The sequence below is a fragment of the Manis javanica genome, chromosome 6 (genome assembly GCF_040802235.1).
Source record: "Manis javanica isolate MJ-LG chromosome 6, MJ_LKY, whole genome shotgun sequence".
NCBI classification, from domain to species: domain Eukaryota; kingdom Metazoa; phylum Chordata; class Mammalia; order Pholidota; family Manidae; genus Manis; species Manis javanica.
The window spans coordinates 43,318,214-43,339,839 of NC_133161.1; the positions used below are offsets into that span (position 1 = coordinate 43,318,214).

Consider the following 21,626-nt stretch of genomic DNA (forward strand, 5'->3'; position numbering starts at 1 on the left):
TCAGATTGGGCTTCTGCTAAAAGTGGAAGTTACAAAGGCAGGTGAAGTCTGTGTGGCCATTCCTGACCATTTTTGATTCACAAAAAACTTTCCAAATAGACCAAATCTACAACTTTCTGCCTGTTAGCAATTTGTACCAAATAAGCCAAACCAACGTGGGCCACAGCCATCAGAGGCTAACAAAGGCTTCGCTTTGTGAAGCTTAAGGCGAACCTCTGGAACCGGCTGAAGGGGAGCAGGCAACCACCGCATTGCAGCACAAAACTGTCTGAAGCTCCACATGCTGAGAATCTCCTCCGCACGCCCACGATTCTCTCCCCAGAGCTGCGGGCTCTTTCGGGTGCTGCTTTGAGTTTTTCCTTCGCCTTGAGAAACCAGTACATGAACACTTTCTGGAAGAGATCGGCAAAACCGAACCTGGACTGTAATGTGGAGAGCGTATTTTGCAGACAAGGGGACGAGGAGATAGAGCCCACTCAGCCAGTCTCCCATGTCTCCCCTTCGTCCCCTGGTCTGTTGTCTAGCCCCCTTATTCCCAGTCCCAGACCCAGTCTGCAACCTTCCGTATTTCAAAGGGGGAAGAGTCCATGGCATGTAATTCGGCGCTTTGCTGTCTGGATTTCCTAGCATGGCATTTCTCCGGCCTCTCCTTTCGCAGGTTAAGCCGCAAGTTCCGCCGCCAGAACCCGCGGGCGTCACCAAGACCCGCGGGTCTGGGGAAGCGACCCCCTCGGCGCGCACGCGCCCTCCGCTGACCTTTCCCGGGAAAGCCCTTCGAAGAGCGTTCCCCCGTCAGCTCGCGTCGCCCCCGCCCTTCCTGTTCTAGCCGTTTCCTCCTTCGCGCCTGCGTGGATCCAATTGTTTGGGCTTTCCGGTGGGCTCCAGCAAAGGAAAGAGGCGGGGTAAGGGGGCTAGTGAAGGGGCGGGGGGCGGCTCAAGAACCAGGGAAACTGCAGAACTGCCGTTTGTGGCGCTCGGCGCGAGGGGCGGGAAGGGGAACTCGCTGAGGGCCGGCCAGCGCTCCGCTGGCCGCGCGCTCCCAGCTCTCCAAGGAGGTCGGGCCCTGAGGAGCGTGCGGCGGCACCCGCAGAAGACGCTGCTTTCCGCGCAGGACCGGCCGACCGAGGGAGGGCGCGAGGGGAAGCCGGAAGGACGAGGAAGCGGCGGCGCCAGTCCTGGGCCGGAGGCAGAGGCGCGACCCCCGCCCTGTCCGCAGCGGGAGGGCCACGCCCCCGCCTCCGCGTCCGAGGGCCCTAGTGTCTTCGGCGCAGCCGGCGGCACGGGATCCTAACCGTCGCGACTGAGGAACTCGGGTGAGCAGGCACAGCCAGCACCGGGAGGGAGCGGGCAGGAGAAGAGACCCCGCGACGACCCGTAGAGGAATTGGAGGAGGAGGGCTGCGCTTGGAGGGGGCTCGGCCCTTTGTGGCTAGGCGGGCGGGGGGCGGCGGCGGCATCTTTCAAACCCGAGACGCTTCCGCTGAGGGCGGTGGGGGGGTGGGGGGCGCTGGCGGCCGGCGCCGCCCTCCGCACCTCGCGGCGGCCCCTTTGCAGCCAGGAGCCCTGCCGGGTCGCGGGGCTGGGGCAGCGGGGCGCACCGGCTCGTTGGACTTCCGCTTCGGGCCGCCGGCCTTTGAGCGGCCGCTGGTCTCCCGGGCGGCGTCCTGACTCCGGATGGTGCCCACCCTTTCCGAAATAAAGCTTTTTCCCTTAACAACTCGAGACGGGTTCGCGAGATGGTGGGTCGAAGGAAGGCAAGCCGTTTCATTTTTCTTCCCTGGTACATGTAGAATAACCAGGAGATGACTAGATTAACAGAGGTGCCATTATGATCTACTAATGATTTTGAAAAGAAAGCAGAAGCTACCGTTTGAAACGGAGAACTGTGTACGTGTTTACTTTAGACTGAAATCGTTAACTTGCTTGAACTCGACCACCTCTCCCTGTGAATTGAGAAACCACGGAGTAGAGTATGCCTTAGTTTGATGTGGAGCAGTTTTTTTGAGTTAACATTTTTTTTTCCTGGTGTAACAGTCTAAGCTTTCTTTTTATAACGACCTCACAAAGACAAGAATACACACTATGGGCCTCAGATCTCTAGAGTTGTCCCGCTACCACGATGGCCCTTTCAAGTGAAACTAGAAAAAGAATCCAAAATGTAAAATTAACTTTAAAAGGGAATGTTTGTGTGAAGTATCTGTCTCCTATATCATTTAGCCTTTTAAAAACAGGGTTCAGGACTGGTCACGTGTTACTTACACATGAATCTATAAGTTTGTCTCACTGAGCATTCAGAAACAGAATGCTATCAGCAATATGCTGACCACAATTAAATTATCTTCCATTGAGGCAACTAATAGAGTGAGTTTTATTTCTCTTCTTTTGAAAAACTGATTTCTTTCCCTGAATTTGAGTGGTGTGGGCTTAAGATTCTTGCAGTTGTGACTTATTTTAACCTTTGGTGAGGACTTTTTTTTCCTGATTTTTTTTGTTTTCAGAAGGACTTTTTATCTGACCTAACGTAAATTGTAAAGTCAAACCGGTCTAGTTGTTTTGCAGTCTCCTCGATGTGGAATTTTGCTGTTCTTTCCATCTGGCTGCTAACTGGTGTTAAACTTACCTCTTCACTTTGATTTTTTTGTTGGTCTGGTGCTTATTGAAGCCCCTTCATAGATTGGGCCCTGAAATCCTCAAGAAGCTGTCTGTCAGTAAACGCTGCAAGAGTGCGACATTTCTGTTCAGCGTGCTTTATAGCGTACTGCTGTTTTCTCCACTCAGTTTTGTAGGAGGCGTAACTCTCCTCCCTTCTTTGCCCTCATAAGAAGCATAACCATAAAATTGTCAACTTTAGTTATTCCTAGGGTTTGTAAGGAGATGGGTGGGAATAAAGGTGTCAGTATTTAAGTCACACTCTTCTGTAGATTTTCTTCTGGTTTAGTGAAAGCTCCAAACATTGAACACTGAATGTGTTTAAGGTGGATGGTAAATTCTTAGAAACTGGAACGAGTTTTAAAAGCTAAAAGATACCTTGGTTTTCCCAAAGATTTTACACATTTATTTAGAAGAGTTTTTCTCCTCGCCCACATTCCTAAGACCAGGGAGAATGATTTGTTTTGCTGTCATAAAATACATGAATGAAAAGGTCAAAGTCCTTCCTTTTATCTCAGTCTTATTTCAGTTTTGTGGAGTGTGAATAGAGCAGGTAATATTCAAATAACTCATAGACTTAGAAAAAAACTTGATTAATCTCTTTAAAGTAACTTTTTAAGTATGTGAAGATTACTCATGGTTCCTTTCCCGGGAGTTTGCAGTACCTAGATTCCTCAGTGTGGGGAAAAGGGATTATTGTACATTTGGAGAAAATAATTAATGAGAGGTTTTTAAACTTCTCTTCTCTCCTCCACTCCCAATACCTCTGACAAGTGATGATATGTAGTAGCTTCCATGGTAGGCAAGAGGTTTCTAAGTATTCCTTAGTTTACTTTCTTTTTTATGTGACCGATAAACTTGAACAGTCGTGTTAAGTGGGTATGCCCTTAAAGACCTTGTGAGAATGTTTGAATATCTGGGAAATATTTTCTTCTGCTATTGTGATTGAAAAAAAAATCATTGACTTGGTGGAAAAAGAAATCCCAGAGAAAAAGTTAAGGTCAGTTTTGCTTTTGTTTTCTTAAGTCACTGTGCAGAGAACTGAGAGGAAAAAAAAGTGATAATCCAAAATAAATGGACATACTACACTCATATAATTATTCTATTACAGACGACATCTCCTTTATGTTCTTGTTTAATTTTTTTAAAGTGAGGTGATATATTAATCACAGTGTAGTATAGAAGCTTATACTTGTGACCTGAATTTATTTAGGGCACAGAGCATAATTAATGTAATGGAGCTATGTAGTCTTTTCAGCGTGATTGGAGAAGGGCAACACAAGGAAATAGTCCTGTGCTCTGAATTTTACCATAGTAGGGGCAAGCTATACTGAAATTAATCAAACTTGATAAGTTCTTCAAAAGGCAAGGTGTTTGTTTTTTGATTGATATTTGTCACAACTCCAAAAATTCTCTTTGTGGTAGTGTATGACAATTGAGAGACCATGTAATGTCTTCCAAACATTCTCAACTGTCAGGGTGGTTTTGACTAACTTGAAAGCAGACTATTTCTGGCACCAATATTTTGTCCTCCCTGAGGAGAAACCTGTCTCCTCATTGAATGAAGAAAGGCTTGTTTTTGACTGGTGACTTCCTGGACTCTTATTTAGTTTTTTTATGCTGGCATCAGCCTTCTCAAGATTTGTTTAAACTAGTTTGTTTCATAATTTGTGCCATCAAAATACATCTAAAATCTTTGAATGAATTTCTTGTATCTATAAAATGCCATTCAGCCTCGGTGAAAAGAGAACTCTGGGTGCTGAAACCTTGTCATTGGGACCTGTAGACCTGGTGTAGGTGTGGAGATTTAGGAGTTGGAAAAGTGCTACCAAAAGCTTGACCATTAACTGCATTAAGATAAATAATTTCAGATATTTATGTTGTAGTGTTATGTGTCAGGTACTGTTCCAAGTTCTTTATGAAGCCTGTTTAATCCTTAATTCATTGAGAAGAATTCTGTTTTTATCCCCTATTTTACTGATGAGCATACTATGGCACAGAAAGTAAATAACTGTGAAAGATCACACAACCCGTAAATTGCAGAATTGGGTTTTCAACCCAAGCAGTTTGGCTCCACAGTGGATCTTTTCCAACAAAAGTTTTCTATCTTCTGTATTAACATTTGTTGCACTGGAAGATGCAGCACCACCAAGTTAGTAACTGTCAAAGTGCTTCAAACAGATGTTGACCTATAGCCCACACCCTTGTCTCTAACACTGATTCATTCCTACTGTATAGTTTCTGTGCGGCCCTTGTTTGCAGCTCTTCCCATCTTTTTATCCCTCCTTCATTTAATACAGTGCAGGTAATTGCTGATCCATCTCATTTTCACATTCAGTACTTAATCCTTTATTCTTGCCTTGATCCTCCAGGTTTTGCCTGGTTAATGTTGGAGTAGCTTGCTTTGCTTCTATTTGTGTTTTTGGAGATACCCAATGAAAAGGCACTACAAATGACATACCTGTGGGAATGAAAATTAGGTTTCTAAGTGAGATTAGACACTGTCCCTCCCCCTTAATAAAAACCCCTGCCATCAACCTCTGAAAACTCTTAAGAATATTTGAGATTATTTTTTTTAATTTCAACATTTCATACCTTTCTCCAATTAATCTTGGTTCCTTTCCCTTTAGTATCAATATTCAGAATCTATAAAATGAATATAATAAGATCTGTCATTACTATTATTTTTTGAATTAGTGTTAACAGTAGTTTTTACTTTGTGTAAATTTTCTTTGCAGATAAACTTTTGGGCATATTTTTGCTTTTGTAACTTAAAGACTTAAATGCCTTTTTTATACTGTTATTTTATAGGAAAGTGAATTGAGGATTTCAGACAACCAACTTAAACTTCTGGAGTACTTGTGGTTTGAAAGTTAGATTTTTCTACATTTCTGCCTTTATGGAGAAAATGAAAAATCAGGTTAGCTCTGAAGATTTACTTTATAGTCATGTGGGTTATGTAAGGGAGGAAAATCTATTGAAATAATTTTCTGTAAAAGGTGTTTCAGATTTAAGTAGAATTGTGTATATTACTATGGGATTGTTGACTCATTTAATCCTGATAATCATTTAATAACAGTGTTTGTTTTGAAACTATTTTATGGGCTGGAATTCACCTTGAAGGCTTGGTATCCTAGAAAAGATACATTAGAGCCAAAATTTTTGTTTTTTTTCCCCTCAGTCTCAGTTAATTTGTACATTTCCTGATTTTATAGGAAGCTCTTGTCCTGTACTTGCAGAAAGTCTGCAGATTCTACTGGAGAAAGTCAGTAGAGAGTGGAGGAAAGGATCTCATCCTGTGTATAGTATTATAATCTTACTCATTGCTGTTATTCTCTATCAAGCAGATCCATCAAAAACATTGAACTGAGCCCAGAACTTAGAAAAAGGAGTAAGAATATCCATAGTTTATATGTCATAGTATATTCCACTCTTATTAGATTATGAATTTCATTATATTTTGTTTGTGTGACTCCCATTTAATCTTCCTCTTGTTGGCATTTTCTACTGTGTAATACATTCAAATGACCAGCTTTAAATATACAGGACTTTCCCATTAGTCTTGAGGTGACTGGTATTAGGAATTGTAGCATGTTACAGTGTAACAGTCATTTCCCAATTTCTGGCCTTTGGTTCATCAGATGAATCCATGTGCCCACTAAATATCTGTACATAGTGTTGTGTTGTATACATCTTCTGTTTTTCAGATCTACTTAGATATTGCTATAGTTGGTAAAAATAGTAATTTGTTTTTGACTTGATAGTTTTTTCTCATTTTGAGATTTTTTTCAACAGATTATCTTGGAATGTACCTTTTTTTTTTTAACCTTAATAGAGGGGGAACTCACTAGATAAATGAAAAAGTGTTTCAGGAGTCCCATGAACCTGCACCAACTAGGTGGGAGTAAGCAGTTGTGTGATTAGTTAACAGGTGTTGAAATACTTGTTGGGGAAAAAAAATGGAATATGTAGAGGTTAGAGTAAGAGTTATATTCAACTTTTCAAGTATTTAAGGTTTGTGCTTTTTCCTTGTTTTGTGATATGAAGGGAAAACATTCTTCTAGGAAAAATAACTTGAATTATGCATTTTAGTCACTGACATTATTTGATCAAAAACCAGTCTGAAGCAGAGATTGATGCATGTGGCTTGAAGCCTATTTTTGTAAAAAAGTTTTATTGAAAAACAATTGGATCCATTTGCTTACATGTTATCTTTTGCTGCATTCAGGCTACAGTTAACATTTGGGGTAGAGACCTTATGGCTTGCAAAGCCTAAAATGTTTGGTCTTTGTGATGAGAAAAGAGAGCAGTATACCTTTTGAACTTTTTTAAAAAATTAGATACTCATCACATATATTAATAAAAATCAGAAGGGTAATAAAAATCAGAAGGCTCAGATAGGTCTTTGATAAGTTTTTCCTCCTACACTGTTAGTAGTGTGGCCAAGTGCCAGCTACTACCTCCTTTGCTCATTTTACATGCAGTTTTTCTTATGGTTAAGAATAAAATTTCTTGTACTTAACTTCTTTATCCAAAGTTTGGAAATGAAAGGTCAAGATGGCTAAATCTTAAGAAAAATGGTTCTTATACTCAACTCATTTGCCTGCCTCTTTTTTTATTTGGTTTGTCTGGAATAATTGGTTTTTTGAAGCATGCTGTTTTTAAATGACAGTCATGGCTTTGGCTGTAGTCTATGGTAAAAGTAAGTGCATTTGGGGTTTTGGAGTTCTAGTGGTTGGCAACTCTCAAAGTAGAGTACAATGGCCAGCACTTAGTAAATACTCAATAAACATTTGTTGAGTTAAACGTAGCCATTAATATATAATAAAATTAAGCTGTTCCCTTGATGCCTCAGAACTGTTCAGTCTAAGGATGCTAACTTCTGCAGATAACAGGATGTGTGACTTATTCTGAAGTTATTTTTAGAGGTAATACAGAATGATATATGACACAGTATATTAAAGAGGGAAAATTTGTAAGATGTGTCAGATCACTTAGTAATAATGAATATAGTGCAGACTGAAATGTTTCAGAGTATTTAAGATATTTCAAATTTTGTTTTTAGAAGAGAGGGAATAGTTATAGAAAATGTTCACGTTATGGATGTCTGAAGGTTGGTTAATCATCTTAAACATTGCAGCTTTTCACATTTTTAGTTAATATGGTCTTTCGTTCCCAGAAAAGTGACTTTTAATTTTATTTTGAGTTGCCCTACATACAGATCTTTACTTACTTAATTTGTAATCTGAATGACTTACTCTTTCTGCCTATTTTAATATTAAGATATCCTAAATAAAAACGACCTCATCAGGAAGAAAATGTACCCTAGATTAGAAAGGAAAGGGTGGAAAATACGAGTGCATAAAACAGTGATAATGAGGATTATGTAAAGTTGGCTGCTTTATAAAAGTAAATTTCATATGTTTTAATAGTTTTATGCATCTGATTTTAAAATATCAAAGCTAGTAAAACCAGGACAAAACAAATTAAATGGGGCCCAAAAGAGTCATTCCAAAAACTCAGGTCATAGTATAGATTAAAGAAATGACCTAAATTGAGTCTGTGCAGCTAGTCTGCAAAGAATTCTGGGGTCTAGTGTTGTGATCCAAATTCCTCTTAGCCTTGGCTTTCAGTTCCTGATGCCTGGTTTAAATATAGATGGGACAGTTTTGGATCCTGTAGCTGGGGTTAGTACATTCAGTTTATTAATACATGCATTTCTGTAAGATAAATTTCTAGAGGTAGAATTGATTGAGGTGTTATGCATTTATAGTGACAAATACTATATTTTTATATAATTATGCTCTCTATAATATTTCACTTGTAATTCTGAAATTCAAAAAGCCCTTAAAATCAAGTTTTTAAAAAAACTTTGCAAAACCTGACGTGAAGTAACATGAGGCTATATATAGTATTATTTTTCACACTGTTCGTATTTTCCACAGCAAAGATAGTATGTTCTGTTATGGAGTGCTGCTCCAGACTCTGAGTCTTACAAGATATGATATATGTACCACATTACTTCTGTAAAATCCAAAAAATTGTAAATTCTAGAACACTTGTAGCTCCAGGAGTTTTGAATAAAGGACCTGTAGATAAATATCAGCTTACAGCCCTGTGTAGGAATGCTTGTTTTTCCACACCCTAACACTAGTCCTTATGTGAAAATAGCCGGTGATTTTAGGTATGATTGGCCTTAGAAGATGTAGTAGTAGTAGAACTTAGAATTATAGTGTAACTTTCAGATCTGGAAGAGCAAAGTCATTACCTTAAATGACCAAAGTCTCACTGCCTTTGCACCCATTTTAGTTACTTACACAGTTAACTGCCTGGAAATTTGACAGTCTGTATCAAGTTAAACAGTTCAAGTAATAGTATAGTTTTGCAGGAAGTGTACAGTATGATCTTCTCTTTGACATGGGTGATATTTTGTGAGAAAAAATGTTAGTGGTTCCAATGAGGGTCATATTTATAGGTTTCATGTCAGTAGTATTTGACTTTCTGATGATGGGAACTAAATCATGTAATTGGGAAAGAGGTGATAGTTTTTAGCTAGCATTACTGTTACTAGCATTCTGTATCCATTTTCTCTTTTCTCCTGATTTGTAATTCCTTCGCCATAAGTTGTAAATACTGACTCAAATAACATTTTAAAGTTAAACTTTAATATAGCTGGAATTTCTTTTGAGGAATGGTTTGCAGTATGACTAAACCCTTGGTTGGCTGTTTTTTGGTCTTTTTTTTTTTTTTTTGCTTGCTTGAGTGATTAGTCAGTTGTTCCAAGTTTGAAATGCCATGCTTATCTTTATCATATCTTATATCTTAAGTTTACTTGGGCTTATTGTAGATTTGCAGTGAATTTTAATATTTAATCAGTCATGAGGAAAAACTGGCCCTTTTTCCCTCAAATATCTTGGTAAGTTGTGATTCTTCCATATCAATCTTCTATAAATTTGGGTTGGATTTTATATTAAATTTACACATTTTGGAGAACATTCATATTTGTAAATATAATGAGTCTTCATGTAGGAAAATAGGTCTTTTTATTGTGTTTTGTTTCTTTATTCTCTGAAGTTGTACACTTTTATAAAGATTTCTAGGAAGGAACCACTGTACAAAGAGATACATTGCATACACTTACAGGATTGAACTGTAAGTTTAAAAAATATGTAATTTATACATTGGAAATAAGCAAATTGAATCTACTTACTTTATACTTTAAGTAATTTAAATTAAAGCCTTTGTGAATACATTTAAAATAATTCCTCCGAATGAGAATCTCAATGCAAGAGAAAGGGATATTTTTCTTATTTTAAATTACGGTAATATATTGCCATTAAAATAACTAGGAGATGACCCAGTAATTCCACTCCTAGGAAGTTACCCTAAGAATTCAGGAGCCCAGTTTCAAAAAGACATATGCACCCCTATGTTTATCACAGCATTATTTACAATAGCCAAGAAATGGAAGCAACCTAAGTGTCCATCAGTAGATGAATGGATAAAGATGTGGTACATATACACAATGGAATATTATTCAGCCATAAGAAGAAAACATATCCTGCCATTTGCAACAACATGGATGGAACTAGAGGATATTATGCTCAATGAAATAAGCCAGGTGGAGAAAGACAAGTACCAAGTGATTTCACTCATCTATGGAGTATAAGAACAAAGAAAAATTCAAGTAACAAAACAGCAGCAGACTCACAGAACCCAAGAACAGACTAACAGTTACCAAAGGAAAAGGGACTGGGGAGGATGGGTGGGAATGGAGGGATAAGGGGAATAAGGGGCATTTACCATTATCACACATAATGTGGTGGGTGGGGGCACAAGGAAGGCAGTATAGCACAGAGAAGACAAGTAGTGATTCTATAGCATCTTAGGCTGATGGACAGTGACTGTAATGGGGTCTGTGCTGGGAACTTGATAATGGGGGGAATCTAGTAGCTACGATGTTGCTCATGTGATTATATATTAATGATACTAAAAAAATAAAAAGGAGATCTGGCTTTGCTAGTAATTTAAATTCTTTATGTATGCTGATTGATACACTCCTTATTTTCTAGAATGTTTGTATTTTATATAGAAAGCAAAAAGTTAAAACTGCAAATGTTAATTTTTTCCAGTTTTATTTTTAATGTAGTAGACTAAAAATGTCCCTTATTTTTCATTTTTATGGTAATGTCTAAAGTTGAACTTCACTAAATATCATTTATATTTAAGTCTGGCATTTTAAACATTATATTCCAAAAATGTAGTGACCTAGATACTCTAACTGACTTTTCTTTATTTTTAGTTACTCCAAAGGGATCCACAGAACTACGATGTTGTCACAAAATCTACCTCGTGTGTTACTCTCTTTCACTCATGAGCTGCACAATTGCAAGTTTGAGCAAGATGTCTCCAGACTGTTGAAAAAACTCTGAAGAACTTAATTAACACATGATGACCTAAGAGTGGTTACAAACCTATAACAATATACTGTTCATTAATGAATATGTCAGTCTTGGTCTGAATACTGCAGATAACAGCAAGCAGAGTTTCTCCTTTATATCTGAAACATTCACTTGACTTTCCATCAGTACTGACTTTTCTGATCTGTTCTGGGAGATATTAATGGAATACAGTCATGTCCACTCAAGACGAGAGGCAGATTAATACTGAGTATGCTGTGTCCTTGTTGGAACAGTTAAAAATGTTTTATGAGCAGCAGTTGTTTACTGACATAGTGTTAATTGTTGAGGGCACTGAATTCCCTTGTCATAAGATGGTTCTTGCAACATGTAGCTCTTATTTTAGGTAAGTACTTTAATCCTAATTGGTTTGTAATTTCAAATGCAGACTATTAGCTTCTTTTAGTAGGAATTTTTTTAAACATTATTTAAATTTTTTTAAATTATGTGTCTTAATATTTTGCTTACATTTTCTATTCAGATGATATAGTGCTTACCAAATTACTTCCTGGCATGTATAAGTAAGGAAAACAGGTGAAAAGTTTCTACAAAGGTTTAAATATTAAATACAACAAACTTGTTGAAATTAAGGAAAAGTTAATGATGGTAAGATAAGTTCAGAGTACTATTTTTCCATTAAAAGAAAGAAAAGCAAGTGGGGTGATGTTCTTTTACTCTTGAAATTTTTAAAGTATTAAATTTAGAAAATGGTATTTATAAATTAAAGAATTACAGTAGACTCAGTAACTTCAGAGGATAATTGTGGTGCTATTGAGACATGTTAAGCACTTCTGTTTCCTTTGCAAAAATGTATTTTTTTTTCATTCTTGGTTACTGTTGTCATTTGTGTTATCCACTTAGCCTATCAGACTCCTTGCCAGATTTAAATGTTTAATAATTAATAACATATTAATGTGTTCTGTGTCTCAGAATTTAGTAGTTATTTGTTAAATATAAATAAACCTTAATTTTACATTTTTATGATGTTTTGCAACTTTGAATCTTTTTGAAGTAGGTTTCTCTCTGTTATGTGATTGATGAGGGAAATAGAAGCTAAAGCATATAAAAATTCCTTTATTTCTTCTCTGCCCTTAGGTTGAATTTTTACTTAATACTTGAAAGGGACAGGGTGAATAAAGATGAATTAAATGTGGATCAGTATATTCCTACAATAAATACTAACAACCATAAGTAGAGATCAGCCATGAAAGTTCATTTCTGCTGCTCTTTAGTGACGGCTGCTAGACAGGGCAGGTTTAATCTTCACTTTTCAAGGCTAATAAGGCTAACATGAAGTGTAGAAATTTCACATCCCTCAGTATAACACATCTGATGGTGATTACAGAAGCTAAGGCCCAAATGCTAGTTGTTTTTGCTGTGTTTGTAATTGTTTCAGGTTAAGCTGCGGATTATTCATGCAATGTCAGATACTTGTTTTCTCATCTCAGAAAGCTTAGCATCTTGTGAACAGTGGTTCTAGAGTCTGGTTGTCATCAGAAGCCCCTTGGGTACTTTTACAAACAGAGATTCTTGGATTTCACACCTAAATTTATTCACTGGGTGTATGTAAGACAGTTTGAAAATTTGTATATTTAAAAGCTTCCCATATGGTGTGATGGCTTTTCCGCCCCCCAGGTCTGTTGGCTTAGTAAACTGTGCTAGAAATTTGAGGTTACAGGTTCAGTCAATGCCTGGACCTATTAGCTCTCCCTTTTTAATGGCCATTAATTATAAATTGATTGCCTGTTACTGAAAAGAGCTTTTTTATGCCTTAGTTGTGGATTTTCAGATGGGCATTTGTAATGATAGAATAGAATCTTTTGTGGTAATAATCATAGCAACTGTCTAGTCTAACTTTTAAACCTATGCAGAAGTTCTGTAGTAGTTTCTATGTTGTCATCTTTAACAGGAAGTAACGTGGGTTTATTTAGATATCTTCCCTTTTTTTCCTTCCTCATTATTTATGTGATTGTATTGATGACACTGTTCTTTAAAATTCTCTAGCCATGAGGTTATTATTAATCTTTAATTGAGTGGGTTGGATGTCAGTCTTTTTGCTGAAAAAAACCTCATGTATTACTCTTTTTTTGCTGAAAACCAAGAAACTTAAGTCTTCCATTAATGTTACAATCTTAAAAATAACAAAGTCTTTTTTCTTTATCACTGTTTCCTTTCTTTAGCATCCCTGGTCTTCTGGGAGAATATATTCTCCCTAAAAAATCAGCTAAGTGAAAATAAGTAGAAAGAACAATAAATAGAAAGAATAGTCCACTATGTGTTTGGGATTAAAGCTACCCATCTGTAAGACCCAGTGTCTGGGCCAGTTTTATAATCCACAAGACAAAAGCATTAATATATTTGTCTCCCATATATATCTTTTCTCTCAGTGGGGTGGATTATCATAAGCTCCCTCAATAATAATTTGATCTTTTCCCATGTGTTCTTTGACTGGATTCTTTCATGTTTGTAGATTTGAGTATCTTTACATATATTGCTACAATCTTTACCATTAGAAATCTACTGTTAGAAATTCTGCCTTTTTAACTAGATACATTCTTCCTTTGTAGTTTGAATTACCAATTCCATTCCACCAAGAACCAAAAGAACCTCTGAAATAGTGGTTTCCATTTCTTAGTAACATTTACAGTTCATTTTAGAACCCAAGTGAGAGAATTACTTGAGAATTAATTTCTCAGCAACTCTCCCACTGTAGTACTTAAGCCTGTTTTGATATTGTATAATATTCAGTATTTGCTATTTCTTAAAAATACTTGTTTGAAGGTTTTGTAATTAGGTTGGCTAGATATCTTGGGTCTTAAGGAAAAAGTTTCTTCATAGAAATTTACGATTCTGGTTCATCATAAACCTAGTCTAAACAGTCTCAGTGTCATCTATATAGTTAGCTGTTCCCTTACCTTACTTCTTCCAGAGTTATAACCTTCTACTAGAATAGACATAAAAACCACTTGACACCTAAATCTTCCATTTTTTACTCAGAGCACTTATAATTCTTTTTGAGTTTTTTTTTGCTAATCTCCCATTGTCCCATGTCAAACACGTGAAGCTATTAGCAGTGGATGTTTTTAAAGAGTTTCTTGTCATGTCTTGGATGTTTTTCAGGAACTCTTCCTGTCTCCATTATTCTTTTGGGTTTATTTATGGTTGTCTTACATTCTTTGGGAGGAGGTCATCAGCCATCCTAACTGATTGCTTTTTCAGTGTTTATTACCCTTGACTCCACAGTTTTGGACACCCCATCTCTGTTGCCCTGAATAGCATTATACCCTGGCCTGCTTGTTCTTATTTCTCAGATGAATCTTTCTCAGCTTTCCGTCATTCTTTTTTATCCTAATTGAACTCTACTTCAGGTTGGTCATTAGACTTCTGTGTGGGGTTTTCCTTTAGATTTTTATTCTTCCTCAGACAGCTTATGTGGCTGTAACATGTCACTTTGTAAGTAATTCACAATCCACTGCATTAATCCCTGACCTTCTCCAGAGTTCCAATAATGTTAAATTCTTAACTGATGATTGTATTATTTCCATTTGACTGAACCACCCTTATCTTAAATATATCCAAAATTTCCCCAGAATTGACTTTCTTCCTTGGCCTTAAAATTTTTCTCGTAATGGTTTAAAAAAAAACAGTATTTTTTCAGGTACTTACTTGAAAATAAATAGGTAGCTTTGATTCTTTCCCTGTTTCCTATTTTATCCCATTCCCTATGTTCAGAGAATCACCAGATTGTGCTGGTTTCTTTGTAAATAGCTTTTGTATCCATTTCTGCCACCCTAGCTCATATTCCTCTTCTTATCTAGATTATTGTAATAGCCTCATAACCAGTTTTCCTGTCTCTAGTCCTTGGCCCTTAAGGTGTGTACGGAGTATTCATCGTGAAATACATTCAATTATGTTAGTAAATCCATGCTTAAAACCCTTCAGTGTTCTTTACTACCAAAGAAAAAGCTCAGACCCCTATGCCTCATTTTAAATACTTTGGTCTGTCTGCCACTCCTCTTTCTAGTTCACTTTCCAGTCTCCTGCATGAGCCCTCATATTCAGCCATGCCCCTGGAAAAAAACGGTTACATTTTATCCTGACTCACTATTTACCCATTTTGAATGCCTTTCTCATCTTGTCCTCAAGGGGCCCAAGCTAATGACTGTTGGAATACCCACTTTTGATTACTACAGGCTTTTTTCCTCTGCATGCAGTAAGTCTTTACATTGACTTTTCATCTCTCACCCATATATGGGTGTTCTCCTTTGTAATCTCCACAATGCTAATTGTCTTTCCAGCATAGTTTTGTGTATATAATAGATTTTTAGGAAATCGTTTGAATAAATGAATTTGACAGCTTTATTGAGTTGTAATTTACATACCATAAAATCCACTGATTTTAGGTGTACAATTAATTGAATTTTAGTTTATTTAAAGAGATAGATATACAGCCATCTCTGTAGTCTTAATTTGAAACATTTCCATCACCTTCTGTCTGTTTATGGTCACTTACCATTCTTTCCCACAGCCCTAGGTAACTACTACTCTCTGTTTTGTCTCTATATATTTGCTTTCTGGGGACATTTCATACAAATGGAATCACCTGATAAGTGATCTTTTGTATTGGTTTCTTTCACTGAGCATAATGTTTTTGAGGTTCATCTGTGTTATACTGTTTTCTTGATGAAGAGTACTCCATTGTAAGAGTATAAGGATTAAGTATATTCACCTGAGTGGTGTAGTTTGGTATATCTCTGGCTGATACGTGGACTGATTATACCTTTCTATTGTTTCCCTCAAAAGTTTTCACTATAAGTTGTCCATCAGCAAATAATCTAAATAAACGTCTCAAGTTGTCTAGTTTTTTTTTTTAGCTCTGCATTTGTTTTACACTAAAACCATAGGCTTTGTGTTTTCTCTTTCTGCTGTAGGGCCATGTTCATGAGTGGACTAAGTGAAAGCAAACAGACACACGTACACCTGAGGAATGTGGATGCAGCCACCTTACAGATAATAATAACTTATGCATACACGGGTAACTTGGCAATAAATGACAGCACTGTAGAACAGCTTTATGAAACAGCTTGCTTCTTACAGGTAAGCAGTTTTTTCTCTAAGTTACATACATAAATTATAGTTTATTTTTTCAAGAAACATTGTTTCATTGGTGATACCTTAAATCTGAGTAATTTTCTTACTGCAGATTTTAGAAGATAAAAGTTTTCTTCTCTCTAATATTTGTAAAGGCAAAGCAGCGTAGGATTTGATCAGCCTGTAAACATACTTTTTATGATGGGAACTTTAAAAGATAAGTAAAAATTTCATGGTTTCATAGTCTGCCTAATATACCTACAAATTTAGATTTTGAGTAAAAATAATTTTTAACTGTTAAATTTCACTGCTTCATTTTTTTTTGCTAAAAGCTTAGATGTACTAATTTTTGATGGTACTAGTTTTCAAAGAAGATTTCAAGTTTCTTAGGGAAATTACCAAACTTAAATATTTATAATAGCTGTGTGACCATATTGAGCTAATGAGGGAAAATAGTTAAAATAAAAAGTGATGATTAATTTACATATGGAACTATTTTACTCTTTATTTCTGCCTCAAATTTTTTAAAAATCTTAAGTGGAATATAAAAACATTTCCACATTCCTTTCCTTGTTTTGGAATGACACTTTGCATTTCAGGAACAAATTTCTCCAAGGAGAGAACCTTCAGACTGAAGGTTAAATTTGGGAGCACAGTTCATGATACCTAGTAGGTACTTGATAGATGTGTGCTGAATGAATATGAGTGGCAGTAGTTGAATGCCAATACCTGGTGTAACTCTGTTATGCCCTATATACCTTTCTTCCTTTTGAGGTCTGTACTCTTTTTATTTTCCATAAACTTGTGGTATCATACTTATTGGACATGTAACTCTGGGGAAACTGAAGGCCATGGTAGCTTCTTGGACTCTGTTTCTTGAACTGGGTTGCCCTGGCAAGCTAGGGATGAGGTATTTTATGACTACCAACATGTCTTCCACTATTAATCACATGAAATGATTTGCCAGGTGCTGTACTAATGCTTTAGGTAGGTTCTCATCTAATCCTGACAATAATCATTTGTAAGGATTTCCCACTTTTATATAGGAGAAAACATAAGACTTAGAGAGGTAAGGCCACTTGTCTAATATTGTTTATTGATTGGACAGTCCATTTTTTGATTCCAAACAACCTCACTTCTCACGTTAAACGGCTTCTAGTTAACCATTATGATATTCAGTATCATAATAACTGTTGTGATATTCAACACATAGGTAGAACTTCTCATGCAACAGAGGTCTATTTTTCCTTTCTTAAGAAATCTAGGAAACTTAGAGTGACTAAGGTCTTTTAAATCTAGGTAAGAGTGACTAAGGTCTTTTAAATCTAGGTAATTTATAACTTCACATTACTGTATTTGTTTTTCTTTGATTGGCTATCTTACCTCTGTAGATAAGAAAGGCAAATTATAATCACCGTGTCATTATGTATGGTTTTCTGGTTTCATACGACTGTCTTCATATGACCAGAGTCCAGCTACTTAACAATAATCATTTCCTGTACTGTGATTTACATTGTTTTCATATGGCTCTCTCAACTATATAAATACATTTTAAAGCCTATAAAAGTATATGTAAGTATGAATTTCCTTACCTTTCCCTTAAGACTATTCAGTTTTTTAAGAGCCCATTTGATGTTACATTACCAGCTTCTAAATAGGACAGTTAAGTAGGCCACTGGACAGGAAGAAGAAATGCAAAACAATGTATAGTCTTCTAATTTTATTACTACTGGAAGACATTATCTCTTAGACCAAACATATGTATCTAAAAATAAAAACCACAGTATAGGGATCTGCTTAATATACTTGTGTTTTATATATAAGTGTTGTCTATCCTGCCTTTATCAGCCTTTTTCCCCCCATTTTAGGTAGAAGATGTGCTACAACGTTGTCAAGAATATTTAATTAAAAAAATAAATGCAGAGAATTGTGTGCGATTGTTGAGTTTTGCTGATCTCTTCAGTTGTGAGGAATTAAAACAAAGTGCTAAAAGAATGGTGGAGCACAAGTTTACTGCTGTGTATCACCAGGAAGCTTTCATGCAGCTGTCACATGACCTACTGATAGACATTCTCAGTAGTGACAATTTAAATGTGGAAAAGGAGGAGACAGTTCGCGAAGCTGCTATGCTGTGGTTAGAGTACAACACAGAATCGCGATCCCAGTATTTGTCTTCAGTTCTTAGCCAAATAAGAATTGATGCACTTTCAGAAGTAACCCAGAGAGCTTGGTTTCAAGGTCTGCCACCCAATGATAAGTCTGTAGTGGTTCAAGGTTTGTATAAATCCATGCCCAAGTTTTTCAAACCAAGACTTGGAATGACTAAAGAAGAGATGATGATTTTCATTGAAGCATCTTCAGAAAATCCTTGTAGTCTTTACACTTCTGTCTGTTACAGCCCCCAAGCAGAAAAAGTTTACAAGATATGCAGCCCACCAGCTGATTTGCATAAGGTTGGGACTGTTGTAACTCCTGATAATGACATCTACATAGCAGGTGGTCAAGTTCCTCTGAAAAACACAAAAACAAATCACAGTAAAACAAGCAAACTTCAGACTGCCTTTAGAACTGTGAATTGCTTTTATTGGTTTGATGCACAGCAAAATACCTGGTTTCCAAAGACCCCGATGCTTTTTGTCCGCATAAAGCCATCTTTGGTTTGCTGTGAAGGCTATATCTATGCAATTGGAGGAGATAGTGTAGGTGGAGAACTTAATCGGAGGACTGTAGAAAGATATGACACTGAGAAGGATGAATGGACAATGGTAAGCCCTTTGCCTTGTGCTTGGCAGTGGAGCGCAGCAGTTGTGGTTCATGACTGCATTTATGTGATGACATTGAACCTCATGTACTGTTATTTTCCAAGGTCTGATTCGTGGGTAGAAATGGCCATGAGACAGACTAGTAGGTCTTTTGCTTCAGCTGCAGCTTTTGGTGATAAAATTTTCTATATTGGAGGGTTGCACATTGCTACCAATTCTGGCATAAGACTCCCCTCTGGCACTATAGATGGGTCTTCAGTAACTGTGGAAATTTATGATGTGAATAAAAATGAGTGGAAAATGGCAGCCAACATCCCTGCTAAGAGGTACTCAGACCCCTGTGTTAGAGCTGTTGTAATCTCGAATTCTCTCTGTGTGTTTATGCGAGAAACCCATTTAAGTGAGAGAGCTAAGTATGTCACCTACCAATATGATCTGGAACTTGACCGGTGGTGTCTACGACAGCAGATATCTGAACGTGTACTGTGGGACTTAGGGAGAGATTTTCGATGCACTGTGGGGAAACTTTATCCATCCTGCCTTGAAGAATCTCCATGGAAACCACCAACTTACCTTTTTTCGCCCGATGGGACAGAGGAGTTTGAACTAGATGGAGAAATGGTTGCACTACCACCTGTATAGTTGGGAGATCAGGGAGTGCACACCTGATTTATGTGCTTTTTCATTTTCTTTGCTAAATAAGAGAGGCTATGAAAGGACTAAATATGAGTATATAAAATCTATCTTTGATAAATTTTATTTTTATGCCCTACTTACTATTTGCATCAGCATAATATATATATATTATATGTATAATATATATATATATATCAGTGAGTCTTACAGATATGCTTCCATAATATCAAATAGATTATCCAATAATTGATAAACATGTATCATGAGGACATAAGAATATGGATTATCTAACACACATTGTTAGCCCTGTGTATGTACAGTTCAAAAAGTTCACTTAGTTTCCTGTTCCTAGTGTGGTATATCAAATTATGCTGAGATTATTTTAGTATATGTATTTCATTCCTATGCTTCTGTTTTGAAGTCCTGGAATACAGTTTTTTCAGTGTAATTAATTCAGCTGCACTTAACACTAGTGTCCATGTTGGTATAGAAATGTCTAAATCCTATACTGTAGTTGAGGAAGATCTTCCATTTTATGGTATTGCACAGGGAAAGCTATGACTGCTGGATCAGTCTAACTATACTATTAGGTGCATGTATTCTGTTTTTCACTAACTTATACTTGTCTATCTAGAATACAGGTCTTCCAATCAGCTGGTCATTTACCAGGTGTGGACTTAAGTCGCTGGGCTTGCAATAAAAATTGCTAGTCCCTCATTGTGCGGGTCTGTGGGGCTTTAATCAGTAAATGCCTCCACTTTCTGTATTACATTAACATTGGCTCATGCATATAACTACCTGCTGCTGTTGTATTTCTCCATCTTAAAGATTTAGAGTGGGTTAACCAGGTCATTACATCTTAATTTAATAACAAGCATTACTGTAGAGTGATTGTGTATAGATATCTGTTAGCTGTCAGGGTGTGTTTTTTTTATCCTGTTGTGTGTGTGGGGGTTAGGATTAGAAAGGTGAACTGTTCAGGAATTCTCTGCACTAGCTGTGCAGAAGAGCAGGTAACTAGTGCTGCTCTGGCATTAATCCCAGGAACCACTAGCAGTAGCGGGGTGCCGCCAATCTAACATGAGCACAGGTGCTTCATGACAAACATTACTAGCATGTTCAACTGCATAATGTTCTGGCACTGTATTTTGAATGACATTAATTTATTAAATAAATTGTATATATTCGGTATCTTGTGATGGTGTAATGCTGTGCTTTAATTGTACTGTGTCAGTTTAGCTTGTTAAGGGTGGTTTCCACAGAATTTTGCTTGAGATACATGTACACACACATTATGTATCTATACACATACATTCATGTGTATAATACATTTGGCTTTACTTTTTTATTGTCTGATTTGTGCCCATGTATTAACAAATTATAGTTCAAAGAAAATGACTTTCAATCCTAGTCTCATAAGATCATCTGGGGGTAGTTTTAAAAGCCTGAACCTCATCCCAAACAAAATTAACCACAGTTTCTGGTGGGTGGATCTAGGAACAGTTTCTTTTGAAGTACTAAGGTGATTGATTATTTCATGCAGTTCCAATGAAAGCCATTGTGTTAGGGCTTAATTAAAAGGATTTGATTCTAGGTTACTGAATGAAGAAGTCCACAAATCCTTTAGCACATTTAAGGCTCTCTGTAATTTGGATTTAAGTTTCTTTTATAGCCTTATCTTACATTGTTTACCCACAAACCTTAATATCTAATCGCATTTGCTATACTTCCCTGCCTTTGCCCATGCTACTTGCTTCAGTCAGCATGATCTTTTCATTCCAACTGCCCTTATAGCTGTCTCTATTATTTGAGATCTGTTTGAGGCAGTTTTTAAGTGAATGCTTCTTTAGATGAATTAAAAAACTAGAGCACCCACAAATGGAGGGGAACTGCTAGAACTCTCTGAGATTGGAGGTGCTGGCAAGTGCCATTGTTTATAACCACTCCCCCCCGCCACACACACACACACACACACACACACATTGATAGTACGGATGGGAGCAGGGCCCTGACACCCATAGTACCTCCAG

General features: G+C 37.1%; 1 protein-coding gene across 5 annotated transcripts; it reads left to right on the plus strand.

Moving 5' to 3' along the window:
• Positions 1-774: 774 nt before the first annotated feature.
• On the plus strand, positions 775-20,792 carry KBTBD2 (kelch repeat and BTB domain containing 2). 5 transcript variants are annotated; one of them, XM_017664405.3, is made up of 5 exons: positions 794-902; positions 1,112-1,313; positions 10,951-11,453; positions 16,039-16,204; positions 18,067-20,792. In XM_017664405.3, the coding sequence occupies exons 3-5, from the start codon at positions 11,284-11,286 to the stop codon at positions 19,600-19,602; spliced, it is 1,872 nt and encodes a 623-aa protein (XP_017519894.1). In that variant the 5' UTR covers positions 794-902; positions 1,112-1,313; positions 10,951-11,283; the 3' UTR covers positions 19,603-20,792. The 5 variants fall into 5 exon arrangements, with proteins under 5 accessions (XP_017519896.1, XP_017519894.1, XP_017519895.1 ...); XM_017664406.3 differs by lacking the exon at positions 794-902 and adding an exon at positions 5,460-5,568 and having other exon boundaries at positions 920-1,313; XM_017664407.3 differs by lacking the exon at positions 1,112-1,313 and having other exon boundaries at positions 775-902.
• Positions 20,793-21,626: the final 834 nt, after the last annotated feature.